The sequence below is a fragment of the Anolis sagrei genome, chromosome 1 (genome assembly GCF_037176765.1).
Source record: "Anolis sagrei isolate rAnoSag1 chromosome 1, rAnoSag1.mat, whole genome shotgun sequence".
In the NCBI taxonomy this organism is placed as follows: Eukaryota; Metazoa; Chordata; class Lepidosauria; order Squamata; family Dactyloidae; genus Anolis; species Anolis sagrei.
The window spans coordinates 235,863,603-235,877,756 of NC_090021.1; the positions used below are offsets into that span (position 1 = coordinate 235,863,603).

At 38.5% G+C, this 14,154-nt stretch overlaps 1 protein-coding gene across 1 annotated transcript in view; it reads left to right on the forward strand.

Moving 5' to 3' along the window:
• Nucleotides 1-2,223: 2,223 nt before the first annotated feature.
• The window catches only part of CD6 (CD6 molecule), a 55,771-nt gene continuing 43,840 nt past the window's right edge, over nt 2,224-14,154 (forward strand). The window contains exon 1 of the mRNA XM_067463223.1: nt 2,224-2,532. Coding sequence (XP_067319324.1) covers nt 2,475-2,532 — 58 coding nt within the window. The 5' untranslated portion in view covers nt 2,224-2,474. The remainder of the gene's footprint in view (nt 2,533-14,154) is intronic.

Genomic DNA, 14,154 nt, shown 5'->3' on the forward strand with positions numbered 1-14,154 from the left:
ATGATTCCCCCGACCCCCAAATAGCACAGCCTATATTGACACTGCTCCACGACCAACATGAACTACAGCACCAAAATGGCACCTAATCTTACCTGAAACTAGCCAGGTCCATGAAGCCTAGTTCTGGTTGCACCATAACAAGTGTGCATCATGATATAATTCAGGAGATACTTGATTTGCATCAGATCTGCCAGTCTATATCAGTGAAAACATATTCTGGGGACAGTTTTCTATACCTTGGCCCAGGCACTAATCAGAATGGAGATTGCAGACAAGAAACTAGAAGAAGTCTAGTAGGACTCTGAATGGCAGAATGGAGGAACTAGACAAGATCTTGAACTAACTTACATGTTAGGATTGTCTATGCCATCATATTTCTCATTTTCATGTATCATTGTGAAAATTGGACAGTGACACAAGCTGAGAGGAGGAAAAATAACTTACCTATTTGAAATGTGGTGCTGGAGAAGAGTTCTACAGACACCGTGCTCCGTTAAAAATACAAAGAGCAAATCAAGCTTGAACTCTTCATAGAAGCAAGATGACTAAACTGAGCCTGTCATATGTTGGCCATGTCAAGAGAAGACATGACTCACTCAAAAATACAATAATGCTTGGGAAGGTAGGGGAATATAGGAAAAGAAGAAGACTATATACCAAATAGAGAGATTAATTCACGGAAGCCACAGTCCAGTGTCTGAAACACCTGAGCAGGACTATCAATGACAGGGTAACTTGGAGGCCATATCAAAGTCAACTTGCCAGTAGTTAACAACAACAAATACCCAGGTCTCACAGAGAAATAGTTGTTTCACTTCTTTTATGTTTTCTGGTTTTCTAATAGGGATTTCTCATTTTTATGTTGCTTTGCCAACACCTTTGAAAAGTATTCATACTTCACTGAGTTTTTTTCCCCTTCTCTGGAGCTCGTAATCAAGGCTGACAATCAGGACACAAAAGGTATGGATCAGGAAGACAGCAGAGTCAAGAAACACATGGCTCCATCTGCACCTGAGCAATAAATAGCAAAAACTTGGGGGGGGGGGGAACAGGCTGGAATCAGCAGCTTTGAAGGACTAGGTAGAATCTCATTAGACCTGATATTACAATGGAAGTGCCAGAAGCAGATGTGCATAAGAAGTATGGATGGAGTAGTTGCTCAGGCTTCTTATCAAACCAAAAGCCAATACATCATCTTGTAGATTCTTTAACAATAAGAAATGATCCATACACACATCCCCCAAATTAAATTCCGTTGATTTTGGGAAACTTGCATGGCTTTCTTTTGCCCTTGGGTCAAAAGGAAGGCTAAGTCTGTGAACACCATTTGGGGACACTTGATCTTCCATATTATGTCAACCTTATGCCCCAGGTCATCTATATATTGCTGTAGTATTTACTACTTTCCATTGGAGGGCAGCATTTCAAAGCTTCATGGGATATAAGAGAAGGTTTCTTTTGTGCCAAGGTCAGGACTAGAGACAGATGTCATATTGCAGCGCATGTGGTGACACATTTTTATCTGTTATATATTTTTTCTTATTGCTCTCGCTGGTTTATGTGGTTAGAGCACCAGACTATAAACAATGGTACTGTGGATTGCAAGTACTCTGTATGTGCAGCCCAGTGGGGAGATTGTGACATGTAACAAAGAGCTTGATATGAAGAACAGGGGCGAACTGATGTTGTTTTGTCTGTGCAGAAGGATCCTAAGGAAGGAACTGTCTTACATTCCAAAATCAAGCAGAATGCAGTGATGATAACAACAAAACCCAAAATTACGTACTTTTCTTCAAACCACTATCTTCTTCAGCAAAAAAAAAAAAAAAAAAAAACCCCAAACAGTTTCTGTTGAACTTTACAAATGTAAATTAGTGCAAAGTAAATATTAGGATACTGAGATTGTTGTTCTGGTGCCATAAAGCTGGTGGAAATATCTGCTTCAAAGATGGAAATGTGTGGAAATAGTAATTATAATTACTGGCATCAACTGTTTCCACCAAAGGTTAAGACTTCAGAGGAAGAAATGATATGCAGATTATGATGGCAAAAAAGGCAAAGAATTGACTCCAGATGGACATATTTCTAAGACAAATAATTAAGTAGAATTACTAACGTCTTTATCCTTAGTACTATAATTGTGATATGTGTCATGGTGGAAATCTTGGTGCTCAATGTGTGCCATGTAACTCTTATCAATTAGATTTAATTTTGTTTGTCCTACCACCAACACAGCTGCCACAGCCACCACCATAAGGACCATTCTTTCATCACTGTAGACTTTTCAACCCTTTTGAGTTACCACCAGGACTTTGAGCATACGAACTGTTTCCTGGTGACTGAAACCACAAGCAACTACTGTATGGAAACTAGTCTCAACGTCAGGAGAATGAGATGAAGAAAGTGCTGGGCTTTTGCCTTGCCCCAATTCTGAAGATCATTGTTGTTGAGCACTCTTGTGAGAGACAGTGGTGATGGTGAACCTCCTGGATGTGCTTCTCATGGCCCTGTCTGTTACGGCGGTCAGAAAAGGTACCTCTTCAGTCTCCATTTTTGCTCAGTTCTGTTCCTTCATTTCTGTCCACTCAAGTGATGCTTTCCTTCTCTGCTCAGTTTCCCCCCCCTCAAAGACCTTTGAATGAGATGTATTTCTTCAGTGTTTCTTTTTTTCTGCCTAGCCATTATTCAAAGCAACTCTCTTTCGGACCATGTCTTCTGTGATCAATGAAATCCTGGCTTAAGATACCCTTTTGAAGCTCATGCCCATTTCCTACAGCACCTGAAGCTTAGTGTAATCCTTTCTCCATTCTCTTCTTTTTGTTCACAAATCAAAAGGTGTATTTATTCTCCCAGCCAGCAAATAGCAGGCTGAACTTATAAACAGCATATGTCGTAATTGTTTAGCTGTATCTGTTTTAATTTTTATATGCTGTCTTCTGTCCCAGATAAAGTATTGCAAATAAACTGAGCTCTAGGAGAAGATTATAATAAAATAAAAGCTTCAATCCACTTGCTCATTCCAACTGGCAAACACCCAGTCAATTAATAGGAAATTTGAGTCAATACTTGTGTAAGTTCCATTGATTCAATTGGTTTGCAGTAACTATAATTGGATTTAGCTCCAAGTCTCCTCACTACAAGCAAAAGTAGGCAGGAACAGATAGGCAAACATTTTTGGAAAAACATGGTGGTATTCCAGAGAAAACCTAAATAAATTTCACCGATACTTATGCCAAGCATGTTTAAAGTACCAGCATCACATCAAGGTAATTCATGTAATATCAAATACCAGATGTCTGTCTGCAGGACATGGGGGCTTCTTAGTGTTTAGATAGAATACTTTATTCAGATGTGTTTACACAAATCCATATTAGTCTATTTTTAGGTATCAAGTTGAGATTATTTATTTTCTTTGTGTTTTGTGGTTGATGCAAGAGTACTCAACCATTACATGGCCCCAAACAGCAGACTTCAGGTGTTGTAAAAGGCCACCAAATTATTATATTTTGTGTAGCATAGAAATAATATAGTCAACCTTGGTTACCTAGATGTGGTAGAGCAGAACACAGCTTGCTGTTGCATCTTAAGTAGAAAAAAGCCCTAGTGTTGATGCATTCATTGGTGCTGATTCATTGGATCAGGGTTGGTGCTCCCATTATTTGCTCCCCCAGGGAGCATTTACTGAGGAGTGAGTGTGTGCATGTGTGTGTGCATGTGTGCGAGGGTAACAGCTCATCTACCATTTCTCCTGAGTACTCCCCTCCCCAATTATTTCCTCTTGTTTGAGGATAGAAATGTGTGTGACATCCAGTTTGCCTTTTACCTCTTTTAACTAGTCTGTTGGCTCAGGTGTAGTGAAAGCATTGTCCTATTGCTAGTGTCAAAGTAAAATTCAACCTGTCAGTCCATTCCTTCTGTACATGCAATGAGTACTGATGATGGAGAATACCAACTTCTCTTTCACCTCAGGTGATACAATATGTTGAGTTTGCTTTACGTTAGTCCTCCTCTACCTCCATATTCTTCTTCAGATATTGCATTGTACTGCAGGGCTTGTGAAATAAAACTCTGGCATGCAGTGAGATAAATAGTCAAAGCATTTTAAACCTGAACTTTTCCAATGGATCCCATGATGTGGCCATAATATTGCTAGCCATTCTGCATAGAGAGATATAATCATATCTGCAGATTAATTCTGTGTGAGGAAAAGGCATAATCTTGGATACTGTGCATTATATCTCTGTTCAGAGTTGAAATGCTTGAATGTTTCAAATCTAATTTAGCTCTTTTATTTATTTTTCTCGATATTTAATTGTCTGTTGGCGAACATTATGTAGAGTGGAATGCAGCTGGAGATCAGTTTAGGCACATAGTTCAGAGTTGTTCTTTTATTAAGTGCCAAACTATTTATTTATTTATTTATTTATTTATTTATTTATTTATTTATTTATGGTATTTCTATCCCACCTTTCTCAGCCCAAAGGTGACTCAAGGCGGCTTACAAATTGGCAACAAGTTGATGCCACAACAGTCATAAACACCATTAAAAACATTTGACATAACATAGTAAAAATCCATATAAAATCCAGTAAAACTATAAACACCAATGTCTTCCAGTTAAATTCATTTTCCATAAGCATCGGTTAAGCAGTTCCATATTCACTCTTTCATAGTACCATATTAGACATGATTTTGGTCAAATAGTTTCACATTGCATAGTAGATTTCAAAAATAAATATTCTGTGTGTGATGGCAGATGTGAGGAATATTTTAATTGCAACCAGAAGTTTAGTGATACATTTCTCAGTACATGTGTGTCTGAGTGGTTGTAGGCAGAGACAAATATTGATGATAGGATAAGAGTCTGAGCTTGAATTTTCATGGGTAATGACAAAATATACCACCCAATGAAAGCATTCTGATTAAGAGGTATGTTGTTAAACTGTGTCACTTCTTGATGTTGTTAAAATAGGATCACAAAAAATAACAAGAACAACACTTTATTTATCTCCCTGAAGGGACTCAGGACAGTTTCCAACACATATGGCAAACATTCAATGCCAGGAAAAGGACATAATAACAAATTGCATCAAAGGAATATACATCAAAGAAAATAGAACAGCCATTACTATAAATTTAAAAACAAATAAAAATTAGCCGAGAAAAAACTTGAGGCAAGAGCAACAAAAAAAATCATTTTGTAGTTAGTGAATTCAAGCCTGCGCAACAGACAATAAAACTCATAAATACTATTTTGACCTACAAACCTAAGTATCTAAATATTTAGAAAGCGGTAGTCCCTACGGACCCCCCTCCCCACACACACACACACACACTATACAATTATAGTGCTGCGATTCCATTTTAATTGCCATGGGCACATCCCATGGATTCCTGTGAATTGTAATTTGACAAGGCAAATTCACTGGCTGAGAATTTGAAATACTCTAAACTACAAATCCCAGGGTTCCATACAATGAAGTTGTGGCAATTAAAGTAGGACCATAATGTTGCACACACACTTGGTTTTGTACACAAAATTGTTAAAATATTGCATACAAAATTACCTTCAAGTTGTGTGTAAGGTGTATACGAAGCATAACTGAATTTCATGTTTAGGCTTGGATCCAATCTCCAAGAGACCTCATTATGAAGGTATATGCAAATGCAGGTATTCCAAAATCCCAAACACTTTTGGTCCCAAGCATTTTGCATAAGGGAATCACAACCTGTACCAGGAATGTAGACCAAACATAAAGTCTAGAAAATTCCCTAATGGATATATATCATCCATTGGCTGATGGACTGCATTTGGTTTGTTTCCTGTGTTGAAGGTTGTTGTCCACTTATCTTGTCTGAGAAAGGACTGAGGTTGAGAGATACTTGAAACTGCAAGTGCAATCTTTTGCAGTATTTCCAAAGACTGAGGCCACAGGGGAGATGAGACAAGGAAATGAAAAGTTTTTCCTTTCAAATATGAATATTAACAAGTATATGTTTTGCAGCAGAAAGATAGGCAAATATGCTACAGTAATACATAATTATTATGGGCTTTTTTAAGCCTACAAGTGAAGTTGATGCCACCAATATGAATTGAATGTTGTTTAATTTTAAAATGTGCCTGCTTGCTTTGATTATTTGCTACCCCGTGGCAACATTATTTTACTCAAGTCTCTTTGTTTTGGTTTATTAAATAAGCATTTTAATCAATGTAACAGCAAAAGCTGTTAACAGAGCCCATTGCTCAACTGCTCAAATGTTGGTTTTGTTTTTCCTGAGTTGCTGTCAAGTAACTTCCCTGGGAAAAAATAGTCAGATTCAAGCACAATTGAGGTAAATAATCTCAGTTCCCCAGAAATCTGCCCAAATACCTATGAAAAATCTGGTCAAATAAATGCTACACTGAATTGTCCTCTGTTTCATTCAGGTCAAATCAGGGTAACAGATACTTTCACATTCTTGTTGGACTGAGAATCATAAAAAAAACTATTTAAATATTTTATGCAGATTTTCTAGGAATTTGGCATTCTAAATCAAAAAATGACCTCAGATTTGCTCCATCATTTATTTTTCCACAACTTGGTTTTATGTTTTTACTTTGTAATATGTGACTAAGTAAAATATCTTTGTGAATAAAGAACAAACATCACCATCATGGGTAATCAATTGTGGCCAAGAATGATTGTCTACTAGAAGTAGGCAATGGATCCGTAAGTGGTGGATTCGTAAATGACTTTTTTTTCATGTCAGGAGCGATTTGACGCTTCTGGTGTGAGAGAATTGGCCGTCTGCAAGGACGTTGCCCAGGGGACGCCCGGTGGTTTTTAATGTTTTACCATCCTTGTGTGAGGCTTCTCTGATGTCCCCACATGGGGAGCTGGAGCTGACATCTGTGCTCTCCCCGGATTTAATAATAATAATAATAATAATAATAATAATAATAACTTTATTTATAGACCGCCCTCTTTTCCCAAGGGGACTAAGGGCAGTTTTCTGAGCTAGCAGGGTAATTCACAAGATCCAAAAAAGAAAAGAAAAGAAGCTACAAAAAGTATGTGAATTCTGAGGAATGCAGTTATGAACACGTGAAAAGGTTAATGTAGTGGAAAATACTAATGATAACAACAAAGCTTGCAGGTTTGGAATCAGTGGAACCTCAATTAAATTAATAGATTCGCATCCATATTGAAGAACTGAGATACAAAGCAGATTATACACTGAATATGTGAGTGCACTTCATACTCATTACAAAAAATTAAATAGCAACTTGAGATGGAACCGTTCAGGACTGTTCCGCATAGGGAAGGTTTTTTTTTCTTCTCTGTGCTAAGGTCTTTATAAAAAAGGTTCACCCGGGAAGGGAATCTTTCATTGGTACCAATAATTTACCCTCTCACCTTGTAGTTCCAGTTCTTATCAGCCCGCTCTGCAACTCCCTATGGCTGCTCTTTAAAATTAGAAATACCAGACACATGAAACTCATTCCCTCATTTTATGTATGAGTTAACTAGGTCCTGAAAGAAGTGAAACAATGGTAGGAAACAGTCTGTATCCTTGAACTCCTTATGTTTATTAAAACTTGGCCCACACTAAGGATACAGATTCTCTCCTGACATTGTTTTTGTTTATTGTGTCTCCTCTCCTTTCTAAAGGTTTTTTTTGTTTGAATTATAGTCCACGAATATGGAATGTGCAACTGGCCAACCTGGATGGAGGAAAAAACTGCAACTACAGCAGAGCTTTCCAAACATTTTATGTTGGTTACACACTTTTTAGACATGCATCATTTGCGACACAGTAAATCAGTTTTACTAGCGAACTGGAGATTAAACACCCCCTTATAAGAGATATGGACATATACAAAAATGGTAATAATGAGATGTATGGGAACGCAACATATCTCATGAAAAACTTTCATTTATAATTTTTAAATATACAATTTGAAAGATAATAATATATATTTCCAAGATGTTTGTAATTTATGAATAACATTATGTTATTAATAGTAATATTAACAACATTACCAATACTAATCAGCAACAGCTTCATAAAAATGCATGTAAGTTGATACTGCTTATTGCATAGACTCCAAGATGTTTTTTTTTTTACATTCATGCAACACATCTACACATTGCAACCAACACACTGATGTGTAAAAACACAGGTAAACACTCACAATCTGGAGCATAGCTACACTGACTCTTTATCCTGAAGGGGGAAAGCAAGTTAGCTCCATGGTGGTTGCATGAAACAAAGCGCTGATTTGGGTTAACACGGTATTAACATAAGTTGTGACCTGTTCCAAATTTTCCCCAAGAATATAGCGAATAGTTACTTTGGGCCCATGTAAATAGTTGGGCTGGTTCCAATATGGAACCAGTCATAATTGTTTACACGGCCATCCTGTATTCCCTGAGTCTGGATGTCCTACGGTCAGGGGGTGGTACTCAACCTTCCCCTCCTGCTCTCATCATAGTGGAGGGAGAGGGGGGGGGATTCCTCATCTTCCCTTTCCTTTGTCATTCTGATGCTCCAGCCAACATCATTCCAGGTTGTGAGTGATAGTCACTAGCCATTTCATGCCCGGCAGCCACCGTTACAAAAACGAAGGGGTGATAAAGGTGGCTGTCTAGTGGTGCCAAACCAGGGTTGGTTCCAGGGTTGGTTCCAGTGAACAGTCAGGACTCCTTCTCATCTCCACAATGGCCTGGGGCTGCTGGTAAAAGCCATTCCAGGACCAATCCAGAATTTTCCACTCTGGATTCATCCTAATAATTTTAACAGGATAAAGTCCTCCACAGGTAACATGGGACACTGAGCAATTCCTCATCAATGGAATTACCTTCCCATCCCCAACATCTGCCATTTGAGGCAGCTCAATTGCTTCACTTTGCCTCCCTGGTCTGCTACCTCAATTCAGGTGGAAAATCATGCCCCAATCTCTTTGGTGACTTATGCCCGGTGCAACAATGTAGGGTGCTATTTGGAGTAATGCACAGAGCCAGCAAGGGAATTGGAGAGAAACCTGTCTGCGTTCTCAAAGAAAGCTGCTCTGCCAGATCCCAAGGAGCTTTCTGTCTTGACAGAGATGACAACCAGTGCTGCTCCTTTTCTTTACTGTGGTGCCAATGGCCATTTTATTCTACCACTGCACTGGCTGCTGTCATGCCATTGACACCAATGTCAGTGAAATTACATTGGGTGACAGGTTTGTGACTCACATTTTTAATCCACCCTTAAGTTAAAAAAAAATCCTTTGGAAAGTATCCACAAATAGAATATTAGCAAGAGGAAAGCTGGAACTGAAATATTACTCCTGATGGGTCAGTTTCGTACTCTCAGAAGGGTGTTGTTATTAATCATGGTCTAGTACTTAAAAATAGCATCCAGCCCATGTCAACAGTCTGAACCGGTTCAGTACATTTTTTACCCTCTTGTTTTTCTCTCTGCGTCTGTCATCCAGGATTTGAAAAAATTCAAGGGCCTCTTTTATTTTTTTTCAGGAGACCCATCTCACATTATTTACCTGTTTGCTTTGTGTTGTTGTGTAGTTGAGCTCTACTCTTTTGACCAGCTAAAGGCCTGAATTGATATAATTCATAATTCATTCTCTAATGAATTATGCACTGCTGTCTAAGGACTTAAAGTCAATGCTTTAGGGATAGCAGTAAATCTTGACAAGGCAGTACCAGCAAGGGAGATTTCAGCAAGATAACAGAAAGACCTGATTGTGGTGTGCCAGGAAATCTTTCCCCGGTGGCTCTGTAGCAGACCAGTGTGAAGCCATTTGCAGACTGTTGTCACCGGTCCCCAAAATGCTATGAGTTCATCTTGATAGATGCAGCCTGCTTAAGAATTACAGCACACACCAAAAGGACACGCAGGATTCAAACTTCCTTTGAAACTGAATCACACTAGCAGATAAATCTGTATGCTTTAATCTAAAGAATATCACTGTGTCCCTATCATAGTGGAAGCAACCTGCCTTTATCCATTGGAATAAATCTTCTGAAATGGGAACGAGGTAAAAAAGGCAGACCCTGTGACTCCGGATGATGATAAGCATAGAAGTGCTTCAGGGCAGGGGAGAATCCATATCATGCAAAGCCTGTTTACTTCCTACTCTGTGATAAAAATGGGACTTTTAGGTTAAATAAAGCTGATAGCAGGAAGATATTCAGGTTGGGATGAAAGAGATTGAGATTAAAATGACAGACGCCTCCAGGAGTTCAGCCTTTTAGGGAAGTAGAAGGTTTTTGAGTGGAGAGAGATAAAAGTGTTTGGTTTAAAATAAACCAGTGTCAAGAATAAGATCTATTAGACTGTGAAAAAGCAGAGATGGAGCTCTATTGCTTGGGCTAAGTGGCCCGTGCAGAATGCAATGGAAAGCCATGGACACTGGGACCTGATTGGTGAAATCAGCCTTTTCTTTTGGCACCAGCAAATGTGCTTTACAGCTAGAATATCTGAGGCAGCTGCCCACAACATCTCAGGATGGTCTTTCTTTAAAACTGTCTGAATCTTTCAAACTTTTAATAATGTAACATTCATTATTTCAAGCCTGTTTATATTTGGCTTCCTGGTCTTGCATTTCTAACTTTCTTTAGCTAACCAAACTTTTTCTTTGGCAACAGAATTCAAAGGCATGTCTTTGATAGGGCTCATCTACACTGGCTAATTTAGCCCAGTGAAAACAAGGCCTGGATCAGCCCTGGATTCAATATATTCATACCGAATGTCTAGCCCAGGGGTTCTCAAACTTAGGCCAGAGGGCCGGATGTGGCCCTCCAAGATCATTTACCTGGCCCTCGCTCAGGGTCAACCTAAGTCTAAAACGTCTTGAAAGCACACAATAATCCTATCTCATCAGCCAAATGCAGGCCCACACTTCCCACTGAAATGCTAGTAAGTTTATATTTGTTAAAATTGTTCTTAATTTTAATCATTGTATTAGTTTTAAATGTTTTTGCACTACAAATAAGGTATGTGCAGTGTGCATAGGAATTCATTTATTATTTTCCAAATTATAATCCGGCCCTCCAACAATTTGAGGGACTGTGACCTGGCCCTTTTTAAAAAAAGTTTGAAGACCCCTGGTCTAGCCTGTGGTTCTCAATCTGTGGGTCCCCAGGTGATTTAACTTACAACTCCAGAAATCCCAGTCAGTTTACAAGCTGTTAGGATTTCTGGGAGTTGCAGGCCAAAACATCTGGGAACCCACAGGTTGAGAACCACTGGTCTAGACAGACAGAGGCACATCTGCTCCATTGGGGTGTCAACGCTGCCACTCCTAGCCAGCCAAGGAGCCTGAATGAACAATGACAAAATTAGACTGTGCTGACAAATACATTTTGCTTTTGTAGACCTCTGTCGGGTGAATAGAATGGCCCTCATGAACACAGAAATTAGTAGTTAGTGCATATAAGAATTTGAAATTATATATATATATATTTAAAATTTAGAATACCCAAAAGGTGAACAATTATTTTACACCTATAGGAGTAGGTTTTTATTGCAATACACAGCTTCCTGTTTGTTTTTATTTACTTTCACTTGCCTATGCCTAATTCTTTAGTAATGAATAAATATATTTTTGTCACAAAGCATTTCATTTTAATTTGCTTGAAAAAAGAGCTGGTGGGCTGGTAGAATTAATTGATTTTCTTTGGCACTTTTGTTATCAGGCGGAATTACAGTCAGAGAAGAAACATCAATGGATCTGTAAAAGCTCTGATGTTTTCAGTGGCAAAGGCCTCTTTACGCTGTTTATGCCAATTAAAATGGGTATTATGAAGCTCAGCTTTACATTGGATGATTATAGAGCTTTACAATGGCTTCTACTTCTTTTCATAGTGCCATCCGAAGAATCGGTTGATCTTTTAATAGCTGCTAATCTATCCTTATTCAGCATTCAGTTTTTCATGCTGTGGAATAATAATATCTTCTGCTGTTTTCACAAGGCCATTAAGGATACAGTTTTTTTAAATAAATAAATATATACTTCATGTTTCTGGTCTGTAATTCCCTGCCTTACTTCTATCACATCACAGAATGTAAAACGGGGACGACAATGCATGCTTGGCAACCTGCCTGTCTCTCTGTCCTCTGATGCCCAATGTCCTACCTCCCAGATCTCTACTGTAACTAAACATACTGTAGCTTTAACAAAGATCTCATCTTGTTTTAAAAGGGACCAACTGAATGAAAATGGGAGAATACCTTTTTGCCGCATCCACATGGGATCCTAATGCTTTTTTCCTCCCAGAAATTGCATATCCCTAATATTCACCAAAAAATTGCCCCTTCCTCTGGTAAGGAATCTTTTCCTTGAGAGAGATATTCAGAAGGCTTCATGGCCAGAATCACTGGGTTGCTGTGAGTTTTCCAGGCTGTATGGCCATGTTCCAGAAGAATTATTTTCTGTCGTTTCACCCACATCTGTGATAGAAAACCTCACAACCTCTGAGGATGCCTGCCATAGATGTGGGTGAAACGTCAGGAGAGAATGCTTCTGGGACATGTCCTGGAAAACTCACAGCAATCCATTCAGAAGTGGAGGTCGTGGATAAATATTGGAAAAATATAGCATTCACTGAGAAATTAACTTTTAATTACAATTAAGCTTATTAACACATAAAAAACATTTAAAGGGAATTTTTGATGAAATTCTCAGTGTGCAACACATAATAATAAATAACAAAACTTTATTTATATACCACCCTATCTCCCCTAGGGGACTCAGAGCAGTTAAAACACAAAAATTTACAGGAAATCATTGCCTTCCCCTTGTTACCTTCCTGTGTTTTCCCAGTGCAGTTTCTCTTTTTATTCCTTTACATGAAAAAAAAAAACATTATGAAGGAAAAGTCAGGGTAGGTTCTTTTGATTGTCAGCATAAGGCATTGTAGTGCATTATTTACTAATATCATGATGTTCTCAGTATCAACAACATAAACTATGCATGTATACTAATCTTCATTTAATTTTAAAAGGATTTTCCAGTTATTTTTCTCTGATATTTTGACACTGAAGGTCGCGTTAACTGTGGATAAGCTGTAGGATTTTGTGAACAAATACAGATGGATCACTGTTAGTAATTGGCATATTATTAGTGTATAATGAGATCATAATTCTTTCTGCAGGCTAGTCATCCCTTTCATATCCTGTTCCCTCCTAATGGCAATAGACAGTACAGAAAGAGCAGAAAGATTAATGGCAAAGCAAACATCCTGGGCTATTTTAGTTCCTTCTTTGCAAGTGACAATAATTGCATTGAGTGACAATCATTGCCTTGATTCTGTCTCAGTTGAGATTCAAAAATATGTCTAGAGAGATGTAAATAGTTTATTTCATTTTCGTCTACAAGAGCAAAACAACATAAAAATGTAAAATGTCAAAAGCAATCTCTAGAGTTTTCAGGCCAAAAACGGGTCAACGTTTTATCTCGCACAAAATTAATTTGCCTGCTGGAGGGCCTCAGAGTCTAAAAACACTGCAGAGGAGGGAATACATAGAGTCCACAGATCACACTCTCTTTTCACCTTTCGCACAGAAGATATACAAGACAGGGACACACTAGTACCATCTGTATAACATCGCATATCATCCAAGACGTCACAAATGAAAATCAGGACGTGTGTCCAAGCCACATCATAATGTGACCCATTACTAATGCCGGGGGGGGGGGGGGGGGACAGGACGGCAAACAAGCTAGAAGAAGTTGCATCTGCTTGTTTTTCCCTCACCCACTGGGAAGGACATGGTTCACCAGCTCAGCTAATTGACCGTAGCCTATTGTGTACTTTGTTCTCAGTTTGCATTGATGGGAGTAAGTTGAGGATGAAGTTGTGAGAATGAGAGAGAAATTGGGACATTTTGAAAGAGGCTTAAACAGTGGGACAACAGAAAATTAATAGAAGATGTCCCTTCCAACTCATGACAGTTGAAGAGTATAACTTCAGCAGTCCTGGACCATCATTAGATAGTAATACTGTTACTATACCTCTGATTAATATCTGTCATCTGTGTCCAGACCTTGCTTACCTTGCTAGCCCAGTTAACATCTTTGGCAATAATCAACTTATAACACCCTCAAGGAATTCGGTCGGCTCTGGCAAATTGAGGCATCTGTTAGATGCTTTGTTCTACATTGAT